Source organism: Pituophis catenifer, unplaced genomic scaffold (assembly GCF_029215685.1).
Source record: "Pituophis catenifer annectens isolate HBS135680 unplaced genomic scaffold, rPitCat1.0.hap2 SCAF_7, whole genome shotgun sequence".
Classification (NCBI taxonomy): domain Eukaryota; kingdom Metazoa; phylum Chordata; class Lepidosauria; order Squamata; family Colubridae; genus Pituophis; species Pituophis catenifer.
In genome coordinates this window covers 13,963,322-13,991,312 of record NW_027256887.1, presented here as the reverse complement: position 1 = coordinate 13,991,312, position 27,991 = coordinate 13,963,322, and the positions used below count along the sequence as shown (strand labels likewise).

At 41.2% G+C, this 27,991-nt stretch overlaps 1 protein-coding gene across 1 annotated transcript in view; it reads left to right on the top strand.

The window, feature by feature from the left end:
• CELSR1 (cadherin EGF LAG seven-pass G-type receptor 1) overlaps positions 1-27,612 on the top strand; it is a 182,383-nt gene extending 154,771 nt beyond the window's left edge. The window contains exons 23-35 of the mRNA XM_070947154.1: positions 951-1,080; positions 3,491-3,691; positions 8,949-9,123; positions 11,464-11,576; positions 13,678-13,757; positions 16,903-17,029; positions 18,015-18,140; positions 18,852-18,946; positions 19,368-19,471; positions 22,337-22,504; positions 24,409-24,651; positions 25,993-26,260; positions 26,816-27,612. Coding sequence (XP_070803255.1) covers positions 951-1,080; positions 3,491-3,691; positions 8,949-9,123; positions 11,464-11,576; positions 13,678-13,757; positions 16,903-17,029; positions 18,015-18,140; positions 18,852-18,946; positions 19,368-19,471; positions 22,337-22,504; positions 24,409-24,651; positions 25,993-26,260; positions 26,816-26,840 — 1,855 coding nt within the window. The 3' untranslated portion in view covers positions 26,841-27,612. The remainder of the gene's footprint in view (positions 1-950; positions 1,081-3,490; positions 3,692-8,948; positions 9,124-11,463; positions 11,577-13,677; positions 13,758-16,902; positions 17,030-18,014; positions 18,141-18,851; positions 18,947-19,367; positions 19,472-22,336; positions 22,505-24,408; positions 24,652-25,992; positions 26,261-26,815) is intronic.
• The last annotated feature ends 379 nt before the right edge of the window (positions 27,613-27,991 follow it).

The window sequence follows — 27,991 nt, the reverse complement described above, 5'->3', positions numbered from 1 at the left end:
TAAGAAGTATATGAGCCATCAAAATAACATCTTGGAGAATGTGGGAAACACTGCACCCATATCTTGAAACCAATGCTAGGATATAAAAATAGATACATACCAAATAATCTGAGAGATTTAGAATAATGGATTTTATTATAGCTTTCCAGTGAGTCTTCCAGGAGAAGACGCACTATTACTTAAAGATCAAAGAGATAGCTAAGTGATAATCATGGGTTACTTGCAGTGCTCATCCTACCTGTGTGTAATTTTGTCATTGGTCATGAGGAAGCAAAGTTGAAAGAAAAAAACAGCCATTGCAAACATTGAATTCAATTGCCAGACAGTGCATGAATGAGCCTGATGTTCCTGAACATGAGTGCTGTTCTTGAGAAATGGGGATTAATAATGAAAACACTGGTTTTTAAAAATCTGTTATGTTTTGTCAGGGGTGGGCTTCAAAAATTTTAGCAAGGAGTTCTCTGCCTGGTTGCTGAGTGGGCGTGGCCATGGTGGGCATGGCCTTGTTGGCCTCCTGCACAGTGGGGGGCGTTTTTGCCCTCCCGGGGCTCGAGGGGCTTTCTTTGAGCCTCCGGGAGAGCAAAAACGGCCTCCCCAGGCTCTGGATGCCCTCCGGTAGACCCGTTTTTCACCCTCCTCAAGCTTCCACACGTGCCCTGCACTTACCTGCATCCAAAACAGGCCGTGTGGGGACTCTTGGGAGGGCTGGGGTAGGCAGGGCCAGCCAGGAGTGGGATTTGGGGGTTCTCCAAACTGCCCAGAATCTTAGCTAGAGGTTCTCCCGAACCCTTGCGAACCCTCAGCAGCCCACTCCTGCATTTTGTGAGTTGCACTGTTAATTATTTAGAGGAGGGACGGCAATGAGTTCCAATCCATCACTGAAACAGTTTGGGTTACGAGATAACAAATATAATTGGAATTGGATTTTTTTTTTCCTTTTTATTGACCAGAACTAGAGAAACAGCAGGAGGCTGGTCTTCAAAAGGATGTGAACTGTTTTCTCGGCGCCAGAACCGTATTATTTGTCAATGTAACCACATGACCAGTTTTGCAGTCCTAATGGATATGTCAAATCGTGAAGTAAGCAGTTCCCTTGTGATTATTTTGTTTATTGTGGTAATGAAACGGTGTTTGATGAGAGTTAAAAAGCAAATGAGATCATTTTAAATTAGTATTTTATTTTTACTTAAAAGCTACCTTCCAGTTTATCAAAGGAGTCTGCTTTAACCCACAGTGCTCTGTTTCGGCTACAAAGTGCTTACAGAGGGGAAAATTTTATTTTTTGGTTCATTTCCTTTTGTTTTCTCACCACCATACGATGAACATTTTTAGAAAAAGAAGTTACTATCATTTTTTTTTAAAAAATCAGGAAGGTGGTAGCACCTCCTTTGATTAATAAATATTATTAAAAGACATAAGTTGCTCTGAACTGCAGCCTTAGCTAGTCTGAAAAAGTGCTATAAAATTTTCGATTATTGGCCACCATGAATAATACAGGATTCCTGCTACAATGTCATTTTTAATGAATTCCTGATTACCTGTATTTCTTGCCAGCTTTAAATTTGATATAAGGTGTCAAGAGAGCTATTTTAAAAAAAAAATGTTTGCTGATTATTTGTTTATTTAGTAGTTTATATTTCGTCTGTTAATGACTCAAGGAAAGCAGGACACTGATTGGCTCAGGGGCTTCCATGGGGTGGGGGTAGGGGCAAAAAAAATTCAAGATGGCATCCACCTGATTAACCGTTTTTATAGACATGGCATACACATGAAAAGGGTGCTCCTTCCATTTTGAATTTTTTGCTTGGTCCTCACACAGATGCCCTTAGCCTAACCCCAAGCCATCAGTAGCTTGCATCTCAATCTTACCGTATTTTTCGGACTGTAAGACGCACCGGTGTATAAGATGCACCAAGATTTTGAAGGGGTAAGAAAGAAAAAAAAAGGTTTTTGCCCTCCCCCGGCCCTCAGGAGCGCTCTGCAGGCCTCCCAAACCCTCTGCGCCAGGGGTGAAATGCTCCCGGTTCGGACTGGATCGCCCTATCCAGGAGTGATGGCAGCGGGTGGTTCTGAGAACTGGTAGCAAAAATCCCTCCGCTCCCCCCCCACATACCCAGCTGAGCTGCATGATCATCAGAGGCTGTTTTTTATTACTTTTAAAAGCGTTTTTTCTACAACCTCTTCAGCCGAAGAGGTTGTAGGGAAAAAAAATGCTTTTAAAAGCCTCTGGTGATCCCAGCTGAGTTGCCTGATCGTCAGAGGCTTTTAAAAGCATTTTTTTTCTGCAACCTCTTAAGGTCACATTACCACCCCCCCCCAACAAGCCATGCCCATAGAACCAGTAGTAACAAATTTTAGATTTCACCCCTGCTCTGCACGCCCTGTTTTTGTGAAAAACGGGGCACGCAGAGGGTTTGGGAGGCCTGCAGAGTGCTCCTGAGGGCTGGGGGAGGGCAAAAACACCCCCGTTTTTGCAAAAATTGGACGAAAAATGGGCCTGTTTTTTGCAAAAATGGAACGAGCGGGGCGGAGCTTCAGGAGGCCAAAAATAGCTGTATTCGGTGTATAAGACGCACCAACATTTCCACCCTCTTTTAGGGGGGGAAAAGGTGTGTCTTATATTCTAAAAAATACGGTATGTTTTGCAAAGCAAAGTATGGATTCAGAACTGCCCATGTTTAATCCTTTGTATTATGCTTTGGGTTTGCAAATTGTTGTGTTGCTTAATGTATTTACCCTTGCTATATAAGATGACAAAGTGAGTTGTTGCAATTCCCATTTCAAAGATGTGGACTTGCCAAAGTCAGGCATTCCTTTTTAAGGAAATTGAGGGTGGATTTCCAGGGAAGGATGTAGGGAAAGAAATGCTGATTTCATGATGTCTCTTGAGTGGGCACAGCTTAATAGGTCTCAGAGTGGGGGTTCCTGCAGGAATTTAATAGCTTGACCTATGAGCAGTCTGTGTGCTTTAAAAAGAATGTCTTACCTTCCCTGCTATCTATTTTTTTTTTATTCTTATTTATACATGCACTTTGAGAAACATAGATCTCTGGAAGTCTCTTCACTGTACTTCATCTTGAGGCTTTTCTTTCTGGCATAGAGTAGCCTCTTATTAATGTGGATATACTTCAGGCAGCAGTGAATTAGAAATGAAAATGTAAACACTGAATAAAAGGAATGAAATCCATTTAACTGTGGTCTTCTTTCACTACAAAAACTTGTCAGTGAATTAATTCACTGTTTGACATATTCCCTGAAGTGTTTTTTTTTAAAAACTAAATCACTCTGAGAAACTGACAGCCCTTCATACCGCTTAAAAGAATGTGGATTTGAGATAGAACAGCGTTTATTTAGTCAAATGAATATACTATTCATGCTGATTTTAAAAGTATAATAACTGAGCGTTTAGAATGGGAATAAAGACAAATGAAGACTATTTTTTTTATCAGTTCATGCCTGTAACAAACAAACTGATAATTTTATTTTGCAGTATGATGACGTGCTTCCTCTCAGGATCATCACTTACACGACAGTTTCCATCTCACTGGTAGCTTTGTTGCTGACCTTCATACTTTTGATCTTGATCCGAACTTTGCGGTCCAATCTGCACAGCATTCACAAAAACTTGGTGGCTGCTCTGTTCTGCTCGGAGTTAGTCTTCCTGATAGGAATCAATCAGACAGAAAATCAAGTAAGACTTAATGTTCAGTGGCTTTTGTCTAACATGCCTTTTCTCGCAGTGATATACCTCAAACAAAAAAGTCTGCCATGACTCAAAGGTGTGAATGCATTTCTATCAGTTTTGCTACCAAAGAACAAAGCAGCTTTGTTCTATTTGGAGTACACAATTTGAGTGAAAGAGATGGTTGAGCTTAAGGTGGATCCCACAGAAACACTGTTTCTTTAAGTATCTAGACCAGGGCTGTCAAATTCGCGGCCTGCGGGCCAGATGCGTCACGAGCTGGCCATGCCCACACCCAGGGCGGAAGTCTCAATACATCATATGACACCGCCATGACGACACGAGTTTGACACCCCTGATCTAGACTTTCACAATTTTTAATTTTGCAACTTGTTGTAGCCTGGGTGCATCTGGACAGCATCAGCTAGGGAAAGACTGGTGTGGAAACCATAGTTTATCAACCTGCTTTTGTCAAGAGAATCGATGGAATTTAGCCGGATGCAAGATGCTTATTGATTGCTGCTGTGGTCTCATGCACACTTTCTTGGAGAAGGATGTCTAATAAACAAAGTGCCCCTACTGCCCCTCACAAAGCTTTGGAGAAATGGGGTGCAGCAACAATTGGAACAAGTGACAAGGAAAGGTCTCTAAATCTGCCTGATCTAGCCATTCCCTCACTCTTGTAGATTTTGTAGAGTAGTGACGGATAAAGTTAAGAGGGCATGAAGGGTGTAATTTTGCCTCCCAGGCTGTTAGCATCACTGAAAAAGGCAAGATTTGGCAAGCAGGCTTAGGAGTGGAAGATCTCTGGGAGTTTACACTGCTCCATTTCCACCCTTAATATCTCCCACTCTCCCCAAACATCCAGAAATAAAATAAGCTATGCCAGCACCAATAAGTAGACCAGCCCAGGAAATCATCTTAACAGGAAAGCTAAAACTACTTTTATTGAGTTAACTATAATGTCAATCTTGAAGTCTGATTATGTTGGATCTCTTCCTCCTCCTCCTCCTTGTTTAGTGAGTTAGAGAGGTCACATCCTGATCCACTTCCAAATTTTATCTTCTTCTGGATTTAAAAATACTTCACGCCCTTTGATCTAGGGAACAGGTCCTGCAAATCTCTGTCAAGGCCTTGTTCCTTATTCTCTACAGCCCTTGACTTTCCTCAAGTGCCTCGTCCCTGATATGTGGCTTGTTGCACCAGAAGCAGGATCCAAAGAAATTAGAAGATATAGTAAATGCTGTATCAACCCAACCTCATTTTCCCTTTCAGGCTTTTAATATTATTTTTTGGGGGAAAAAATCAACAAAAAGAAGGATAGAGTCAGAGGACCGACATTTTCCCTTGATGCATATGATAGTTGGCTTGGGAATTGTCTTTTGAAAACATAAGTTTAAGATGGGGATGGGTATCACTCCATACCCACATGGCAGATAGAAAACTGAGCACAAGCATTTTCTTTCTATGGCTTAAAGGCCACACAAAGCTTTACAAGGCATATCAGGGCTGTACTTAAAAAATGAGTAGTAGTAGTAGTAGTAGTAGTAGTAGTAGTAGTAGTAGTAATAATAATAATAATAATAATAATAATAATAATAATAATAATTTGACAGTTGACCACCTGATCAGTGGGTGCAGCAAAATTTCACAAACTGACTACCTACAACGCCATGACCGTGTTGCTAAGATCATTCACTGGAAATTGTGCCAGAAGTTTGGATTTGAGTACAGCAAAAACCATTGGGAACATCAGGTTGAGAAAGTTTTAGAGAATGAGAAACTCAAGATCTTGTGGGACTTTAGGATTCAGACTGACAGGCACTTGGTCCACAACACACCTGACATAACAATAGTTGAAAAGAAAAAAGTATGGTTCATTGACATTGCAATACCTGGTGATGCACGGATTGAAGATAAGCAGCAAGAAAAAATCACAAAGTACCGGGACTTACAAATTGAAGTTGAGCGACTGTGGAAAAAGAAATCGTGTGTTGTCCCGATTGTAATTGGAGCCCTCGGAGCAATACCCAAAGGGCTACCCCGCTATTTAGAAATTCTAAATTTGCCGGACTTGAACATTTTGACTCTACAAAAAACCACCTTACTCGGAACAGCTTACATCCTCCGACGATACCTTAACAGTTCCTAGGTCCTTGGTTAGGACTCGAGCTGCTGAGCTATTAACCAGCCTCAAAGGCTGTGAATCTCACTAAAGATTAACCAATAAATAATAATTTTATTTCTATACCGCCCTTCTCCCAAAGGACTCAGGGTGGTGTACAGCCAATTTAAAAACACAAGACACAACAATGATTAAAAATTAAAATAATTAAATAGATTTGGCCGGTTTAAAACCCCAAAAATTTAATATACCCCAATTTAAAATTATTATGTTGATAGCCCGGCCTGGCGGAACAACAGGGTCTTCAGTGCGCAGCGAAACACCCGGAGGTCGGAGATCTTACGTATTTCCGGGGGCAGTTCATTCCACAGGGCTGGGGCTCCCACAGAGAAGGTCCTCTCCCTGGGTGTCGCCAGCCGACATAACTTGTAGAGTAGATCAGGACCTTGGGTGAAGGTAGAGTAGTGGTGAAGAACTGAGTTGGGCTTGCTGTTAAATCTTTTAACCATTCTGAGAGGACTTTGAGGACTTTATCTCAATAAAATGTATTAACTCTTTAGCTCTCCTTCTTTAGATTGTACTAGCAGCCTTTGCACTTCTAAGGAGCTTGTGATAAGAATATTTTTTTTCAAATTAATGTCCTTTTAAATTTGTCCCATACCAAATCCATTAAATTGTTCATTTAATAATTCAGAGCATTTGTTCAGAAATGTATGTCTTTTATAAGCTTGAAAGCAAGAGATAATCATGAGTTAATTAATAAAAATACCCTGCCCCATTTTAAGCCATTTCTTAAAACATTTTACCTGAGCAAGCCGGAAACCATACAGAAAGGGCCACTCCTTGCATTGTAGTGAGATCTGCTGTGAATGTCTTTCAGACGGTTTTCGAACCTTCCTTGCAGAATAAGAATAATCTCAGCAGTCACACACGAACGAGCATGAAAAGTCCAAGAATTTAGGAAAACAATTGACACACTCGACATTTCATTTCACTTTTATTAATTTCTGCAAGGCAGGGATCACATGACTGGGTGAGGTTTCAGGCACCCTTGAATGATTGATTGACAAAATTCTCTATTTTCATTGTTGCATATCTGAAATAAGCCAGTTTGCATTATTATGACCCATGCAAAGACCCACGCAAAATAAATACTCAGAATTATGAAAGTAAAAGACTTTACAGGGAGGTTTAAAGTTGCCAAGTTTTTAAATTGTGAGTATAAAACTAGCAGCTCGTTCCTGAAGTCTTGATTAAATGAACAAATTATCCTTCTTTAGTAATTTAACATAGGAGCGTGAGTAGGGGTGGTATTCACTTACCTTCACTACCGGTTCGCAAACGTGAGCGTGCACACCTCCTCCACATATACACAGAGTCTTCTGCGCATGCACAGAGTGTCAAAAATGGGATGTGATGACGGGCGGGTGGGCAAAGCTCCCACCGCTACTGGATTACGTGATCCGGATAGATTCCCGTTGCGAACCGGTAGTAAAGGTAAGTAGAACCCACCCCTGGATAGAACTGGCTGAATTTCACCGCTGAGTGTGAAGCTGTGTTCTGATACAAAAACAGATCTTGTGGGGCCATAAGTAGACCAAAAATTACCATTTCCATTTCCTATTAACCAGTGTAGGGTCAGGTAAAATCTTGAAACTGCACTTAATCTTAATCATGATTTTTCAATCCATGTAGTCCTCAATTTACAACCACAATTGAGCCCAAAATGTATGTTGTTAAGCGAAAAACTTGTTAAGTGAGTTTTGGCCCATTTTACTTTTCTTGCCACAGTTGTTAAATGAATCACTGCCGTTGTTAAATTAGTAACACGGTTGTTAAGTGAATCTAGTTTCCCCATTGACTTTGCTTGTCAGAAGGTCGCAAAATGGGATCACATGACCTTGGGACACTGCAACTGTCATAAATGTGAATCAGTTGTCAAGCATCCTAATGTAAATCACGTGACCATGGGGATGCCGCAACGGTCGTACGTGTGAAAAATAGTCGTAACTTTTTCCAGTGTGGTTGTAACTTTGAACGGTCACTAAATGAATGTAGGTTGAGAACTACCTGTACAAGTTAGTTTTATTGTCTTGTTTGACATTAGGTTGCTTTAATGCATCATGGTTAAGACTGATCACATGTTGCCCCAGGAGTTCCTAAAGGGGTTTTGGGCAGGGGTGAAATGTACTTACCTTTCCTATCGGCTCGCTGATGTGAACGCACCACACGCGTGTGCATGCTTCGCTCACGTGTGCATCATCGTCTGTGCATGTGCCATCATCTGTGCATGCCCAAAGCCAAGACGTGACGACATCCTGGTTTGGGAGGGTGGAGCCTCCCGCCACCGGCACTACCAGTTCGCCAAACTGCCCACCGCCTGCACTACTGGCTCCCGCGAGCTGGATAGAGCCAGCAGCATTTCACCCCTGGTGTGGGATTGTTCTTGTTTTTTGTTTTTCTGGGAAATTCTTAGAGATCTTAGCTTTCCAAAATTATGAATGTACAGATGACTATAGGTTGCTATAAATTAAGGGAAAATATCAGGGGTGAAATGCTCCCGGTTTGGACCGGATCGGGCAATCCAGTAGTGATCGTGGTGGGTGGTTCAGAGCAAGGCTCCGCCCACCCGCCCAGGTGTCGTTACTTCCTGGTTAAAACCAGGAATGTGTTTTTTACCCTCTGTGCATGCGCAGAAGGTTTTGCACATGTGCAGAGGGTCTGCGCGTGCATGTGACTCACGCGTGAGCGAAGGGAGTGTGTGCGCGCGGCACATGCACTTCCAAACTGGTAAGGAAGTTAAGTAGATTTTACCCCTGGAAAATATGTTTCTGGATAACAACAACATAAGATGATGACTCTCCTAACTTTTCTTTGGAGACTCAGAAACATCTGACTAGACATGTTTAAAATGAGATGCTGGACCACATTCACATTTGATCTAGTGTAGAATGACTTAGTATTACAGAAGATAGTCAGGGGGAAAAAAGATTGGCTGTCATGCATAAAACAGTAAATTTAGAATGCAGCCCTTATGAAAGTTCTCTTACATACAACCAAACATTAATAGTTGTGCTAAAAAAGAATGGTGACTTAGTAGAGGCAGTTCTAATGTATCTGGATTCTTTTTTTTTTTTCTAGTTTGTGTGCACCGTAATAGCCATTCTTTTGCACTACTTCTACATGAGCACGTTTGCTTGGATGTTTGTTGAGCAGCTTCATATCTACCGCATGCTGACTGAAGTGAGAAACATCAATTTTGGGCACATGAGGTTCTATTACGTTATGGGTTGGGGGATTCCTGCCATTATAACAGGTAAGAAAGGGGCATTCTTGCCCTATGAACTTAGGTTTATTCTTATGACTGCCATAACTTCCTCCCAGGAATTCTTGGGTAACTGAAAATTGGGGAAAGTTTTATATATTCTGAGCAAAATACAGGCAGACATATCAAAGATTTCTACTTGAAGTTGTGAAAATACTACCTAGAGAAAAGCATACTGGTTTTAAATGCTGCTTATTTTTGGCAGCAAAAAAAAAACCAAAAACACCATTACCATCAAATGTATATTAAACTAGAAGTTAAACGTAGTGACTTTAAAATATTTGAATGGGAAAATATTTAAACGTGATGATCCAAAGCTATTCTGAATAAATAGTGTCTCAAATGAATGAAAATATATTCAGTACCAGATCCAAAGTATTTTCCATCACAGTTCTATATTCCAATTGTTACCAGCTGGTAAGTAATAATACTTTTGGAAGTGACATGATGATACGGCTGTGAATGATTCAAGTAACATCTGAAGGATCATAACTTTTTTGCCCTGATGTTTGCATCAGAAACTCAATTTCTCCAGTCTTAAATATTAGCAGCCTAATAATCAAGGCTATCTTATAAACGTTATTAAAGAATAGAGTGGATTGTAAGTGGGACCATTCCATCACTCCTGGACTAAATAAATACTGGCTGAAATGATGTACAGCAAATAGAAACTCACAGACTTGAGGAATGGATGTGAGAAGATGCTGTTCTAGAAAAAATAGTTATGCTTGCCAAGGTTGAAGAAAGTAGGAGGGAAAACTGGAGATAACAGTAGATGGAGAGGATCAAAGCAGGGGTGAAACCTACTTACCTTCCCAACCGGTTCAGAAGAGCACACACTGCACATGTCACGTGCGCGCAAGATCCTCTGCGTATGCACAGAGGATAAAAAACAGGTTGCTTCCTGGTTAAAACCAGGAAGTAATGATGACCGGGTGGGTGGGCGGAGCCTCGCACCGCCATCGCTACCGGTTCTCCGAACCACCAGCCGCCATCACTGTTGGGCCAAATTGGTCCGAACCGGGAGCATTTCACCCCTGGATCAAAGAGATTACTCAACTAACTTTGGAAAAACTATGTGATGGTGAGCATTTGCCCATATAGTCATTATTTTGATCCCAGCTTAATGAGACTTGCTAAATTTAAAAAGTGAAAGCAAAAAATGCAATCGATGCTTCCTTGATTGTAGCCAAACATCTGTTGTATTTTCATCCACTTATGTTGTACAGAAGTATTCCTTCTATTACACTCTGTGTAGAGAAAGAATGAAGGGTTCTTCATCATATTTTATGTAGTGAGAAATAGCAGTCATCGTACAGTATGCCATGAAGAAGTCTTTTTTCTTGAAACTATAGTTGAAAGTTAGCTGAACATGAACTTATCAACTTTTCACCTCCAGAACATCTGCATATTAAAAAAGGATTATAATCGTTTGCTTAGGAATTGGAATGCCTCACTCTATATGTTTGTTTGAATAATGTTTAATAGTGAGAAACAGAATATATACTAAAAAATAACATGAAGCATTATGGCATGGCATAGCATGGCTGTGTGTTCTGGGGACGCGGTGGCTCAGTGGCTAAGATGTTGAGCTTGTCGATCAAAAGGTTGGCAGTTCAGCAGTTTGAATCCCTAGTGCCATGTAACGGGGTCTGCTCCCGTTACTTGTCCCAGCTTCTGCCAACCGAGCACTTGTAAAAAATGCAAGTAGAAAAATAGGGACCACCTTTGGTGGGAAGGTAACAGCGTTCCGTGCGCCTTTGGCATTTAGTCATGCCGGCCACATAACCACGGAGACGTCTTTGGACAGCGCTGGCTCTTCGGGTCGGGAATGACTAGCACATATGTGCGAGGGGAACCTTTACCTTTACCTCAGCATGGCATGGAGTGAGATACAAGTTATGTGCCTCAGGCATGATATTGAGAGAAGGACTATTAATCCTCTTGAAAATTGTTCTTTTTGTAGCGGACATGCTAGAAAAGCAGTCCTAACATGTGAGAAGGAGAGAGATTTCTCCCCACCAATTTTCATACTATAATACCAAGGTTGTTTTGTAAATCACATTTTCAACAACAAAAACAACTAAGAATGGGGATGGTTATTTCCCACAAATACGTTGAAAATACAGGGTTTTTTTTACAAAGATGAACAGTTCCATGACAAAACATATAGCATAAGATTTAGACAGCTTCTCTCAAAAAAACCAACAAAAACAGGGAATCCTCTTGCTCTTCTTAGATAATTTTTTAAAAAATATTTCTTGGCCTGAATTAATGCTTCAAAGGACTCCATACATTGAGTTTCTGTCTGTCTTTTGTATTGCAATGCAGGTCTTGCTGTTGGTTTAGATCCTCAGGGATATGGGAACCAAGATTTTTGCTGGCTCTCTGTTTATGACACCCTGATTTGGAGTTTTGCTGGTCCAATTGTAATAGTTGTGGCTGTAAGTATTGTTGATTTTGCAATGGTATAGGCCAGGGGTGGGTTCTACTTACCTTTACTACCGGTTTGCATCGCGCCCGTGCGTGTGTGCTCGCTTTGCTCACATGCATGCACTCTTCTGCGCATGCGCAGAAGCTTCTGCACATGTGCAGATCACCTATGATGACGTCCAGGTCAGTGGGCGGAGCCTCCCGCTGGTTTTACTATTGGTTTTTGCAAACCGGTCCAAACCGGGGGGGGGGGCACCCACCACTGGTATAGCCCTGTAATAGAACAAGGTAACTGACAGCATAGAGAGAATGAACAACTAAGTGAATGTGAGGAAGCCTTCCCTTTAGATTCATATACAAAATATAAATAAGAATTTATATCTAACAGCTGTTTAAAATTATAAAATATCTCAATGGTGATTTGTTTAAGTGATTGATTGATTATATGCCATCGAGTAGTTTTCAACTCTCAGTAGCCCCATAGATAGATTTTCTTCAAGAAGATCTATCCCTAATCTGGTCTTTCAGGTTTTCTAATGTGTTCTTATTGGTACTATAACTGAGTCCATCCACCTTCCCAGGAGCAATGTGATTAATGGCAAATTTCCTTTTATTTCCCCAAACATTACTATTGTTTGTTAAAAGACAGCTCTTCCTGAGTTGAATTATGTGCATTTCTTTTACCGACAAGAATACAAATGTGATTTTAAATAAAGTGAAACCTGAAGGTTATACACTCCTTAAAATTGTAATATGGCCAAATTTGTCTGTATAAAATTCTAATAAATATTTTGACATATTTAAGAGATACACACCCTCCTTTTGAATTTTATTTTCCCCTTGTCTCACTGAAATCAGAACTTTTAAAAACTGTGAGCTTTTGAAGTTTAAAAAGTATTGAGTTAAAAAAAAGTTTTCCCTATAGTTATAACTAATGAATTCTCTCCAAAAACTCATAAATGCTGGATGAGCTGTATATAAATGTCTTAAAACAAGATGGTTATACTTGTTTCTTTTTTATTTGATTTATACCCATCTTTGTACTCTGGTGAGTACTCAAACTTTAAAAAGAGAACTATAAAAAGTTAAAGCCTCATATTACTTTTAACAATAAAAGTGATAACATTTTTCACTACCAATTAAAAACCTGATGGAAGAAACACATGGATGCTCTATCACTGGAGTTTTTTAAGAAGAGATTGGACAGGCATTTGTCTGAAATAGTATAGGGTCTCCTGCTTGAGCAGCTTGGACTACAAGACCTCCAAGGTCCCTTCCATCTGTGTTATTCTGTATTTTGATGGTGGGGGTGTCTTCAAAAGGGTCTCTCACCTCTAAATTTTATTTAGGATTGCAACAAGAGGCTGGCCCTACAGATAGTTAGACCAGTGGTGAAATCCAATTTTTTTTACTACTGGTTCTGTGGGCGTGGCTTGGTGGGCGTGGTGTAGCTTGGTGGGTGTGGCAGGGGAAGGACACTGCAAAATCCCCATTCCCTCCCCACTCCCGGGGAAAGGATATTGCAAAATCTCCTTTCCCACCCCACTCTGGGACCAGCCAGAGGTGGTATTTGCCGGTTCGCTGAACTATTCAAAATTTCCACTACCGGTTCTCCAGAACCTGTCAGAACCTGCTGGATTTCACCCCTGAGTTAGACCCTCAACTATTTAAGGCTTTAATGGTCAATACCAATCTCTTACATTGGGTATCCATAAACTTACTTTAGTACTGCATAATTCTTTAGCTCATTATCAGTATAGTCTTTCTCATTTGCCTTCCTAACAACTTCCATCCCATTCCTTACATTTTCAGAGAGCTTTCCATGTATAGTTTTTCTTGCTTCTTAAATACTTTACACATTCTGTTTGTTGCTGTTATATTATTCTGTTCCTCTTTGGGGGTTTTATATTTCTGTCTTCTATGCTGATGCTTTTATTGTTAGTTTATGTGAGCTATTTAGAACTCTGTGGAGGAAAAATAGAATTTACAAATATAAATACGAAAAGATTCCCAGAAGTGTAATTTTTTTTTTTTTGCTCATGCCCCCACAGATACACAGTATATTTATAAAATAGAAATTGTGTCTGATCTTTGTGTATTTTTCCCTTCAAGATCAACATTGTGATCTTCATCTTAGCCGTGAAAGCATCATGCAAACGAAGGCAGCGTTCACTGGAGAAAACTGGTGTCATGTAAGTTTATAACTGGATAGAAAGGAAGCGATTTTGAGCAGAGATAATGTGACATATTTGTTAAAACAATAATTCTTAGCAGTTTACTGAGACTTAAGAAGATGTCCCAAAGGTGCTTTTTCAAGAGGCAACTGAACTTTCTGATTTTTCTTCGAAGACGTTTCGCTTCCGATCCAAGAAAGTCCAGTTGCCTCTTGAAAAAACACCTTTGGGACAACCATGACCTAAATGATTAAGAATCTCTATAGATACTTAAGAAGATTGTATCAAGCAGTGGTGGGTTTCAAAATTTTTTATTACCGGTTCTGTGGGTGTGGCTTGGCAGGCGTGGCATGGCTTGGTGGGCGTGGCAAGGGAAGGATACTGTGAAATCTCCATTTCCTCCCGATCAACTTGGGAGTCAGAGAATAGATGGGGGCGGGGCCAGTCATAATTTTTACTACCGGTTCTCCGAACTATTCAAAATTTCCGCTACCAGTTCTCCAGAACTGGTCAGAACCTGAGGACAGCCACCTCTGGTATCAAGACTGGAGAAGCTCTATTTGTGTGCCATTTAATCTCATTTACATTACTTCCTTCACATCTCATTTCTACATTCCAGTTTTTCATTATTTTATTTATTTTTGTTTTGTTTTTTTATTCATAAAATAGCATTTTGCATAGTTTTAGTGAACTGCTTGGTAAAACAGATCTATGAAAGATATAAAGATTAAGGATTTTCTTTAGACCTGGACTCCCTCCTGTGGGTTATTTTGTCGATTCTTATAGGATTTTGGAGCTGAAGGAACAGACAGATTCTGTTGGATAAAGATACCAACACACACGCATGTAACTCTTTGGCTGTTATTCTAAGTCTTCTTTCTGACAGTTGGCATCAATATATCCCTTTCTCATTTATTCTGAAGGTCGTGCCAATTTTAGTCAATTTAAGATACGTCCTCAGATACTATACATAGAAGCTGCCTTCTGCTGAGTTCCATTTTACTTTCCATTGTACTGAGTCCATATGGACCAACTCAGCGGTGAAATGCACTTACCTTCGCTACCGGTTCGGAAATGTGAGCGTGCACGCCTCTTCTGCGCATGTGCAAAGCCTTCTGCGCATGCGCAGAGGGTCAAAAACGGGACGTAATGACGTCCCGGTGGGTAGGCAGAGCCTACCATCTCCGGCCCTACCGGTTCGCGCGAGCCAGATAGATCCAGCTGGATTTCACCATTGGACCAACTCCAGCTTTCCAGCAGAAGTTTTCCTAGTCCTGTCTGGACTTTCCAGAGATTGAATCTGGGACTTTCCAAACCCAAGGCGAGACTCTTTATCATACTGCTATACCCCCTTTCTCAATATACACCAATAGGTGGAGAAATAGTTAGTGGTACCATACAACAAAGGTTATTCCACCATTCTCTTCTTTTAGCTAACATACTGCTGTTATCTTATGATGCAGTAAGAAGTCAAAGGAGGGAACTTACTTTGTCCTTGAAAGATTATTGCAAGTCTCTGAATTCATCCATTCAGACAGGCAGGGCTGATGTGCTCAGTATGTCTGTGAAGAGCATTTAAGGCATTGCTTTGCAATGAATCCCTCAAAATATGGAGAACAAAGCATGTCCCCCAAAAGAGTCATGGTTACTTCAGAAGTTTTTGCAGGTTGTCTCTTCATGTATGTGCACACTGGAACACACTGGAAGTATATTTGCCTGCACATGTATACACAGTCAATTTCAAAAACAAGAGGTCCAAATCTTAATAGGTCTGCCTCATAGATTCAAGAAGGGATGGTATGAAGTGTTCTTTCCAATGCTTTGCTCAAGCCTAGTGCCTTATATCAGTGATGGCTAACCTTTTTGCTGCCATGTGCCAAAAGCAGGGGGAGCGTGCGCGCGTGCCCACACCCATAATTCAATGTGCCCCCCCCCCATGCATGCGCCCCAGAACTTCCCGGTCCCACCAGAAGTCGGCAAACGGACCGTTTCTGGCCTCTGGAGGGCCTCCGGGGGTGGATGGGTGGGAAGGCCATTTTTGCCCTCCCCAGGCTCCTAGAAAGCCTCTGGAGCCTGGGGAGAGTGAAAAATGGGCCTTCCCTACCGCCCACCCACCAGGCCCTCTGGAGGCCGGAAACAGCATGTTTTCCAACTTCCAGTTGGCCCTGGAAGGCCCGAAAATCAGCTGGATGGCATGCACATGCACACTGGAGCTGACCTTGGGCAACACTCATGTGCCCACCAATATGGCTCCGCGTGCCATCTGTGGCATGCGTGCCATAGGTTCGCCATCACAGCCTTATATAGTACATATTGCTGTCCGTGTTATATCGGGAGAAATACAGCATGGGAATGGATTTGGGATAGTAGATTCATGCAGCCTGATAAGGAAAAACCCTGTTTCCAAGTGATATAATCAGCACTGTTAGGAAGAGCTGGTACTTATAGCTGCTTAAGAAATTATTATTTAGACCAGGGGTCCCCAACCCCTGGTCCATGGACTAGCACCCGGCCACAGCATGCCAGAAACCGGGCTGAGCAAACTAGCGAAGCCCTATCCATGGGATGCAGGCAGCACACAAAACTGTACCCTCTCTGGTCCATGGAAAAAAACTCTCTCCACGGAACTGGTCCCTGGTGCCCAAAGGTTTGGGGGCCACTGATTTAGAAGTCACGGTTCAGTTACTGACATTTGTTTGGACAAGGCTGGACAAGGTTTATGTGCAGGGGTGGTATTCACTTAAATTCCCTACTGGTTCACAAATGTGAGCGCGCACGCACACGCCACCTCCATGCATGTGTGTGGCCTTCCATGCATGCGCTGTGCTCATATGTGCGGCTTGCATGCATGCACGCGGCTTCAAAATGTGCCTAAATACAACGGTATAGTGCCATGGCGGGTGGACAGGCCCACCTGCAGTTTCCGCTACCGGTTCGAGTGAATCAGTCCGAACCGGCTGAATACCACCTCTGTTTATATGCCAAAAAAAACCCTATTTTGACAGCGTCACTGAGTAGAGTGAAAACTTTTTTGTTTCTCATTTTAGTTAGGGATCTTCCAGAATGCTTTGCTTCGCAGGATGGATTGGAAATAGAAGTCTGCACAGGAGGCAGCTATATTTGATGCCTTAAAACAATTGTCTTAATTATGCTTTTTATCTAGCGCTGTACTGAGGACTGCCTTCCTGCTCCTCCTGTTGGTCAGTGCAACTTGGTTACTGGGTCTGATGGCAGTAAATAGTGGCATAATGACCTTTCACTACTTGTTTGCTATCTTTAGCTGCTTACAGGTAGGTGATATCATTTGGTCTTAATGGCAAGCTTTTTGATCTGTTTCAAGGGCCTTGATAATTTATTTGCACTTTTTTTTAAAGATAGCAATAGCACTTAGACTTCACAGTGCTTTATAGGCCCTCTCTAAGCAGTTTACAGAGTCAGCATATTGCCCCCAACAATCTGGGTTGTTGGGGACAATATGGGGTTGTTGGGGGTAATCCTCATTTTTACCAACCTCAAAGGAGGATGGAAGGCTGAGTCAACCTTGAGCCTGTAAGAGCTGAACTGCCGAATTGCTGGCAGCTGGCAGTCAGCAGAAGTAGCCTGCAGTCTACCACTGCATTCTAACCACTGCGCCACCACGGCTCTGGTGATGACCTCACAATGAAAATGGCAAACCAAGATGACTTTCATTTTACTTGATTCCATGTAAAGTAGGTCATTTTATCGAGGCAGCCTCCAGTAAATGAGCTGCCTTCTTTGAAATGCACAGCTGTTTCAGAGTAATGAAGGAATCGTTTTGATGCCTGCTTTTGCTCTAATGCTTCCCCAATTTTTAATGAACAAAACAAGCCTGCGTTGTTTTCTTAGAAAAAGTACAGAACTGGTTTGCCATTATCTTCTTTTAGGTTATTTTTTTTTTCAGCTTTCCAGTATAGACTAGAAGTCATTATTAACTTGCTTTTATCATACTAACTGCAGAGTCAGAAAACACAGACCACTGAAAGCTGATCACTATGAGAAAGATGCTACTGCATCCACATCTTTCTTTAAGTCTTTTTCATGTTTCCCTTTTTTTTCTTCTTTTTAAGTTAGTTTTGCCTAGGTTTTTCCTTTAATGCAGGTGCATTTCCTATAATAAGATCACACTTTGCATGCAGGTTACATCATAACGTCTTTATAGAATGTCTTTACAGAATCATCATCTAATAACTTTGTTTGTCATTGCTGAAAGAATGACACATTTTTTTATTCTTCTCCTCTCTCGTAACAATCCAGGGCCTGTTCATCTTTTTCTTCCACTGTATATTCAACAAGGAAGTGAGGAAGCATTTGAAGAATACATTCACTGGGAAGAAGTCGTTTCCAGATGACTCCACAACAACTAGAGCCACTCTGTTAACTGTGAGAAATCATTTTGCATAAGCATTTCCCTAGCAATGGGTTGGCTTGGAATTCTCTTTTGTAATTGTTTGATTTGGGACTCGGGTATTTTTAATTGAAATTGCAACTAAGAACAGTGGCCTTCGAATGGGCCTGCCAGGCACTCAGAAGGTCTTGATTTCTCTGGGATTTTGAATTCCAAGCAAAAGGGGATCACGTGACCCTGGGAGACTGTCGCCATCATAAATTTGAATGAGTTGCCAAGTGTCTGCATTGTGATCACATGACCATGGGGATGCAGCAACAGTCATAAGTGTGAAAAATGGTCATAAGTCACTTTTTCAGTGCCGTTGTAACTTCCAACGGTCACTAAATGAACTGTTGTAAGTTGAGGACTACCTTTACTATACCAGTAAAACAGAATCAGCCCGTATCCAAGGCGTATCTGCTATCTCCTGTATTTTGCTGTATTTCTTTAAAATGAGCCTCTTCGTTTTTGAACTTCCCTCAACTGATTGAATTTTGGCTTGCATTAAATACAACCTGCTATTAATTTATAATTTGTCCTAAGTCAAATATTGCACTATTCAAAGTCGCACCAATCACAACCTACCTGTACGCATAACTCTTTTTTTAAAATAGAATCTATTTACCGGTAATCTACTTTTAGTAACCTTGCTTTCCAGCTAATTTCTTCCTTTTTCTTTCTCCCTCTCTCTCTCTCTCTCTTAGCGGTCTCTGAATTGCAATGATACGTATATTGAAGAACCAAACATGTATCGAACCACGATTGGGGAATCCACCGTCTCCTTAGAAAGCAGCATCAGGTCAGCCAACAATCACAATAACTAAGTTTCTTGTATCCTCATGCACCGTGCACCACGGTGCATGGTTTTCCAGATTTTCTTTTCTATTTTTCTTTTTTTTTTTAAATGAATAAAATGATTCCTTGGCCATTTAGCAAACAAAATAATGTGCTCTCCCTTTTTGCACAAATTTGTCCTTGCCTCCTTTCTCTGCAAACTCTGCAAAGAAAGATTTGTTCTTATGGAGTATCTTTTCTTCATACCCTTTGCAAGTGCCATGCAATTTGAACTGTAATGAACAGTGGTTCTCTTATTCCGTTTTCTACATTACTGCCATTTAACGCCGAGAGGGAAATGACAAAATACACTATAATTTCTAGTTTTGTTTAATGTTTTAAAGCATTGATTGGGAAAGATTTATTTATATACTTATCTGATTTAGTAGAGATGAAGCTGCCCAGAAACACAGCATATCAAGTCCAGCAAGAGCTGCTAATACAGAAGGAGATTCTTCCATCTTCCAAAGGAAGCCATCAAAATCCAATGGTAAGATATCATATGGATTACAAGCTTAAAGTCATTTGAGGATTTTATTTATATAAGGGAATACTTCTTAGTGGTGTGGGCAGAAGAATAAAGATATCAAGAATTATTATGTATGGTAGTTCTGTAGGAAAGTGGGTGGAGATAGGTTAGCTTATTGATTGTTTAGTTGAAGAAAAGGGATATTATGTTTAGATATGAATATATGTAAAAAATTTGAGTTAAGAGATATATCTATGGGGGTGGAGGAAATGGGCAAACTATGAGTTGAATAAATGTTAAATTAGGATTTATTATATAGTTTTATAGTGGAAGGTTGCTTTGAAATGTCATATTAATATACAAAAAAGATTTGATTTAAGAGATATATGTATGGGGGAGGAGTAAAAGAGTAGATCATGAGTAGAAATTGTTAAATTGGGGGATATAATAATATTACTATGCTAAATTAGGAGTTATTATATAATGTTATAGTAGAATGTTATTTTGAAATGTATAGTATAAGGGGGATATAATAATATTATTAGAAAGAAAGGGTCAGCATATGGGGGATGGAGCAAGGGGATGGTAAAGTATTATATAATCTGTTATGAATTTGGGTTGTATCCTGAAGAAGCCACAGGGGGAGGGGAGGGCGAGGGGGGGGTTAGGGAGGAAGGGGGGGGGAAAGGGGGAAAAATTTGTATTTGAAAAACTTTTTCAATAAAAAAAAATCCAATGGTAAGAAAAATACAAAATCCAAGGATTTAAATAATACTCCCCCCCCCCCCCCATTTCTCAGCGCCATATTTTCTAGTTCGGTTTTATTAAGATAAAGGTAAAAGTTCCCCCGCACATGCGTGCTAGTCATTTCCGGCTCTAAACGCCAAAGGCACATGGAGCACTGTTACCTTCCCACCAAAGATGGTCCCTATTTTTCTACTTGCATTTTTTACATGCTTTCAAACTGCTAGGTTGGCAGAAGCTGGGACAAGTAACGGGAGCTCACCCCATTACGCGGCACTAGGGATTCGAACCGCTGGACTGCCAACCTTCTGATTGACAAACTCAGCGTCTGAGCCACTGTGTCCCTTTCGGTTTTATTAACCTGATGCAAAACAAACCAAAAAGCACAGGATGATGGTTTAATTATCAAGTACCATTGACCAGAATAGACTTATGGAGTAGAAATAGCTTACATTTGTTTTGGATCTGTTTAAGGCTATCTTAGCAAATCAGAAATTTTAACAGTAGGAAAGGTAAGTCCGATCAGGAAAGCAGAAGCAGACCATTGCTTTCAAAGGAGAAAAAAATAATTAAAATACTCATTGAAAATCCTAGAGTTTGGACCATGTATTTTAAGTCAGTGATCGTGATTTGGCAGGCATTGAACTTGGCTCTTCCTGGTCTTTTAACTGTTATTTCCAAGCACAGGTTGGAAGGCATTCTTCCAGCCAGTGTACTGTACATTACGCTAATTTACATCTTCTGTCATCACCATTATTAGAAGAAGAGAAAAAATGCAAACCATTTGGATTAAGGTTATAGACAGCTGAGTTTTTATTTGGTATAGTTGTTAAGATGATGGAATAGACTAGGACAGACCAGATCTAAGTCTCCCCTCAGCAGTGGAAGCTCACAATAGGTGGGTCTCCTGTGTCTTCATGACAATATGGTGGCTGAAGCAGGGGTGAAATGCTCCCGGTTCGGACCGGATCGAGTGATCCGGTAGCGATTGTGGCAGGTGGTTGGGAAAACCAGTAGCAATGGTGGCGTGAGGCTCCGCCCACCCACCCAGGTGTCGTTATTTCCTGCTTTTAAAAGTAAAAAAAAGGCTCTGACGATCGTGCGCCACAGCTGTGATCGTCAGAGCCTTTTTTTAACCTTTTAAAAGCATTTTTTACAACCTATTCGGCCGAATAGATTGTAAAAAAAAATGCTTTTAAAAGGTTAAAAAAAAGGCTCTGATGATCGCAAGGCATAGCTGTGATTGTCAGAGCCTTTTTTTTTACTTTTAGAAGCATTTTTTTTACAACCTATTCGGCGGAATAGGTTGTAAAAAAATGCTTTAAAAAAGTAAAAAAAAAAAAAGTTGGCCACACCCACCCAGTCACATTACCCACCACCAAGCCACGCCCACAGAACCGGTAGTAACAAATTTTACATTTCACCACTGGGCTGAAAGTTTACATGTCAGCTGTCCACATCCACCCTGCCACAAATGCTTATTACTGCCACTCTCAAACAAAAGTGATGGCTAATGGAGTCCAAGAATTATCTCTTTTCTTGGAAAAAACAGGCAATTGTGCATAAAGAGAAATTGCAGGTAGTCCTCAACTTCCGACCACAATTGAGTCCAAAATGTATGCTGTTAAATGGGAAGTTTGCTGTTAATTAAATTTGTCTTTCCTTGCCACATTTGTTAAGCGAATCACTGCAGTTGTTAAATTAGTAACATGGTTGTTAAATGAATCTGGGTTCCCCATTGACTTTGCTTGTCAGAAGGTCGCAAAGTGCCTCCTGAACACTGCAACCGTCATAAATATGAGTCAGTTGTCAGGCATCTGGGTGTAAATCACGTGACCATGGGGATGCTGCAACGATCATGTGAAAAATGGTCATACGTCACTATTTTCACTGCTGTCGTAACTTTGAACTGTCACTAAATGAACTCTTTTAAGTCGTGGACTACCTGCAGTTACAGAGGTTAGCTTTTACTCATACTGCAGCTTCCTGGTATCATATCTTATCTCTGATGAATCCCGCCTATCTGTATTGCTGCATATAGTAAAAAGCTCACCCCAGTGTAGTTGCAGAAAATCGATGGCAAAATTCAATTTTATTTGTCACAGCTCGTTTCGCTGGCTGAGTGGTTATTTTTATCCACAGAGCGTGATTCCGATTCTGACAGTGAACTGTCCCTTGATGAACACAGCAGTTCTTACGCTTCCTCTCACTCGTCAGATAGTGAGGAAGACGTGATAGACGTGGAGAAGAAATGGAACACTGGCACTTTGAAAAACAATGAGCGGATTCCAGTCCACAGCACTCCTAAAGGTAAAGAGTATAAGTCAGCGGTGTCAAATTCAAGGCCCACAGGCCAGATCCAGCCGGCGGAGTGCTTAGATCTGACCCACAGGCCCACCCTGGAAAAAGCAAAAAACCGGCCCGCGGTGCCTCTGCCAATGAAAATGGAGCCTGGGAGGACCATGTGGCTCCATTTTTGGACACAACAGCCTCATGAAACGCTCTGCCAGAGAAAACAGAGCTCGGGGAGGCTGCATGCAGCCTCCCCGAGCTCCGTTTTTGCTGGCAGAGGGCTGCAGGAGGCTGTCATGGCTGAAAACGGAGCCCAAGTGGGCTGAAAACGGAGCCCAAGTGGGCTGAAAATGGAGCCCAAGTGGGCTGAAAACGGAGCCTCGATGAGTGACGTCAAGCTAGCCACAGCCACCTTGGCCATGCCCTCTTCCCCGCCCCCCCCCCCCGCCCCCCGAGGTCAAACACAACCCTGATGTGGCCCTCAATGAAGTCGAGTGGTATAAGCATTTGAGCTTCCCCCTTGAAAAAAAGGAAACTCGAGGCCAAGAAAGCCAGTCAGTGTATGATTCTTTGAGGACAATATGTCCCAAAAGTGCTTTTTTTCAGGAGGCAACTGGCATCCTTGTTTTTTCCTTTGAAGACATTTCGCTTCTCATCCAAGAAGCTTCTTCAGCTCTGACCGTGGATGGTGGGGAATGGAAGGATTTGTATTCCTTTCCCCGCCATCCAATCAGAGCGGAAGAAACTTCTTGGATGAGAAGCGAAGCATCTTCAAAGAACAACAAGGAAAAGCATCTCTGAGGCAACCATGACCTGGATGATTGAGAATCTCCATAGACATTGATGACAATATGTTGCTTACTTGAAAACCCCATCTGTACAATTCAGATACTCATAACCTCAGTCTCCTTGTAAAGACAGTGCATTATTTAAAATATTTTTAAAAATCCTACAGAAATTTCATTAGTGATTTTACAGGGCAATGTAAGAATTATTCCACCGAAATCTAGTTTAAGCCCATAGAGGAAAGGAGTTGTTGAAGTCGTTAGGGATCTCTTGTCTGTTTTATCCTGACACTTGCCACAAGCTGTTAACTCCCACATTTAATTGCATTTCCTCATCATTCTGATCTGTTTTATTTACAAATTTGACTTTCAATTTCAAGTGATTATTACAGTATTTCTTCACTTGTGGCAAATTCTGTCCTGTAATATGAGACATGCCCAGCAGCTTGATTGGCATGCTTACCTAATTAACTAAGCAATTCATTTTATGTGTGCAATGTGTTTGATGGGCTGATCATTGACTATCATAAAGACTTTACCTGGGGATGGGCTCCTGGGGGTTCAACAGGGTTGGGGCGATCCTCTAGCCAAGGATTGCCAGGGTTCGGCAAACCGCCAAATGCCACCCCTGGCTGGCCACGCCTATCCCTCCCCTCCCAGGAGTCTCCATGTGACCCGTTTATCATTTCAGGTAAGTGCAGGGGCCACGTGGAGGGTGTGGGAGGGCAAAAAACGGGCCTACCGGAGGTACCGAAAGTCCGGAAACGGTCCTGATTTCAGCCTCCGGAGGGCCTCCAGACCCCAGGGGAAGCTGTTTTCGCCCTCCTGGAGGCTCGAGGAAAGCCTCCAGAGCCTGGGGAGGGTGAAAAACACCCCCCCCCCCCCGTGATGCAGGCGGCCGACTAGGCCAAGCCCACCCAGCAACGGGGCAGTGAACCCGTTGCTAAAGGATCTGAAGCCCACCTTGACTCTACCTATCTGTGAACAGTGAGCAATAGAAAGGTCTTTCCTTGCTGGTGGATTTTTTTCACTTTAAGTTGAAGATAATTGTAGAAATCTGAAGAGTTGCTCGTTTAAATCTTAGTTCAAAAGTTTGTATGTTTGTGTATTGTGTTTTAAATATTTTGCATCCTGCAGTTGATACCGTGCCCAATCATGTAAAACCTTATTGGCCATCTGAGGGCATCGACGCAAGTGATGAGGAGGAGCCAAATGCAAAACAGAAACTGAAGGTGGAAACCAAAGTTAATGTAGAACTGCATCAGGAAAATCAAGTGAATCACAGCAGTGAAATTCCTCAGGAAAAAGAGGACGAGGGACAGCAAAAGGAGAATAAACCCCTCACTCATCAAAACCATCAGCCACCAGAACAGAGGAAAGGTATTCGAGAAGGTTTAAAATATGAAATCCACTACTGCAAATAGGCTGAACACTATTTAATTAGGTGTCTTTAATAGGAGAGAAGATACATTCATGGAGTATAGTATCAACCTTTATTAATGATGTGATGCCTTCAGGATCAGATCTATCATGTATATTGATTGCTAAGGAACAATTCTAAAAGGAATTTGCTTCCCTTGTGAGCTGTCTAGAGAGCTCTGTGTGGCCATCGCAAGAAACAAGTTGTTGAAACATGAACATTCAGCATCACCTAATATAGTTCTTGTTATGCTCTTAATGCAAGTTGCATTGCAATGAAAAATAAGGGCTCTCAGAACTAAATTGTTAAATGCTATAGCTTAAAGCTATTTCACATACTGGTAAGTACTGTATTTTTCAGTGTATAAGACGTTCCGGACTATAAGATGCATCTACCTTTTTTGGGGAGAAAAACAAGGGGAAAAAATCTGCCTTTGCCTCCCAGCAATTTGTCTCCTCGCAGCAAACAGCCAGTTTCAGTTTCAGCACAGCCCGATTAGCACAAGGGGGAAAAAAAATCTGCCTCCCAGGAATTTGCCTCCTTGCACCAAACAGCAAACAGTGGAGGCCCGTGCAGCAGTAGGCAATGGCAATCCCTGCAGCCTGAAACAGCTGATGGCCGGGAAGCCGATCCCAGCTGCTTGTGCTAATCAGGCTGTGCTGAAGTGAAACGGGCTGTTTGCTGCAAGGAGGCAAATTGCTGGGAGGCAGAGGCCAAAGGGTGGGGGCTGGCAGGTGGGCAGGGCTACATTTGGTGTATAAGACACCCCCAAATTTTCACCCTCTTTTGAGGGGGGGAAAGTGTATCTTATATTCCGAAAAATATAGTATACTTCTAAGACACTGTATTTGTAATCTGAAATTATACATATGCTGGCTGGATATTAAGAACTGTTACATTGATTTGTGAGAGGGAAAGACATTCTGGCCAGCCTCTATTTCCCTTAGCTTCACGTGTGAAGTGGCAGAAATCCCAATACCTTTACAGGAAGCCTTTGTAAACATAGGGGACTTCCTTCGGTGCTTTAATTCTACTTCCTTACTAAAATAGTCTGCACCATAAACTACGATTAAATGGTAATATTTTCCTATTGACCCTGCATTTTCTTGGTGGGGCAGGTCATATCCAGTTGGGCATCATGTATGTCAAGTGAAGAGTATTATAGAAGTTGAAACAGAAAGTTTCTTCGTGTCAAACATAAATATGCATAAAGCCTTTTACTAAATGAACCTTTTGGAGTTGTTTTTTTTTTGTCTTACTGTATTAATATGATGGCCATATCCTCTTCTTCCCTGTGTTAGGCATATTGAAAAATAAAATCACCTACCCTCCTCCATTAGTGGACAAAAATATGAAGAATCGACTACGAGAAAAATTGTCAGACTATCATCAAACTGCAATCTCGCCTAAAACAACTTCTGTTGGGACTAACAATGGCATTCGCTCCACTTCAGACTCTGGAGTAACAATAAAAAACCCAAGAAGAGAAAATCCTCCAGAACAGATGAATGGCTTAGCCGTGAATGTTCACATGGCGACAATAACGGCTGAGAATAACTCAGATTCTGAGTGAGTGCCAAGTCTGCATGTTTACCGTGATACTTCTCTTGAGTTTTCTGGCGCTTATTTCTTTCCAAAGACTTACCATTTAATTCTTTCAGTGGCTTCTTTTGGACATTCATTCAGGAATCAGCATCAGAACCATCTGCTCTTCCCTCGCTTCATCTCCTTCCCTATTTCCCTTTCATGTCCTTCAACACTTTCCACATTACTAGCTTGAAACACTTTTTGTGACAAAAGTCACAAAATCTGTGAGGTTTCTTATAATCTCTTATGATCTAATCAGATAAACTCGATTTGTGTTCTCAAACTTAGCTTCTGTCTTTCTGTCCCAAAATGTTTCCTTTGGCAGTTACCTTCATCTAACACCCTGCACCCCCTCCCCAATATTACTTATCAAGAATTTTCTGTTACTTTGGTCTTTTTCGCTGACAATTTATCTGCTGAAGCATGGCTTTTCTTCTGCATATTAACATAACCATGATAATCTAATAGTTTCACTTGCAATTGTCAGCTTGGCACTATTTAACCCTAAATTGCATGGTTACTTCTTCTCGTGAACAGAGGCAGTAATGAAACTTCAATTTGAATCATCAGGAAATAGTGAAGATTGTTGCCTTGGAGAATTACTCTACTGTAACATTGTGGTCGGCACCAGTCGGGTCTGGATTTGAGTCTGCATTCATTTGCCATTTGCCATGGAGTGAGGATGCCAAGACTGTCACCTTGGAAAACTGCACCTACTTGTGACAATTCCACAATTTCCTGTGAGTTGCTCACTGAAGTTACGGTTAGAGTCCTTCCAAGTACTTGCCTGACTGCATCATTTGTGCCATATGGAGACCAATAAATGGAATTCATTATTGGAGGGAAAATGCCTTTGAAATATGGTCTCAGCCATAGCAATGCTGCAAGGAGTCAAGAACAGGAGAAATCCATCTGAACAAATCCATCTGAACCTTTGAGGAATAACTGTCAATAATGTCAATAATACACAAGATGTGTCATTAGTCCCCCATCTGATTTTATGCTGGGGTTTTACTCAATTTCAGCAAGACTGCAGAACTCAGGAGGAGGATGTATCTCATCAAGTTCTTCTCCAATTTCTATCCCAATACGAGGAGGACACCTTGCCTTAAAATACATTGTTTTATATAAATATATATAAATAAATCTCTCTCTATATATAGCTGTAGATAATTTTATACATTTTATATGGCAATTCTTTTGTACATTTCATATATTTGCTGTTGTTGTTTTTTTCAAATTTGATAGCAGGAGAGCAAAGAACTTTGATATTTTTTATATTAAAAAAGAATTGCATGAGTTTACTTGTATTTGGCATTTCAGCGGAGAGGGAAAGGGAGAAGAATCTAAGCTTGATTTGTGAGTCTTTTTAAAAAAGACTGACATGTTAGGGTATCTAAATTCATTCATTTATGATATGAATCTGATATGTTTTTAAGGCTGCAATGTGTACTTTTATGGCCTCAGGACAATATTTTTGCATAAGCTCAGAGTCTCATTGGATTTCTTCATCACATTAAGTTACAAAAGAGGGCTTGTTAATTTGTGCCTTAATATGTCAATTGTGGGTTGTAAATCACTGCTTATAGCTTGGCACAGTGTAGGAATCCATCTCATAAATGTACTCTGGTAGGTTTCTAAGGCAGTTTGGTCTTCTTTGCATCCTTCAGCATATTTAGACTCTTCCTCCCCCTTGGGTGGAGCCCATAGCCA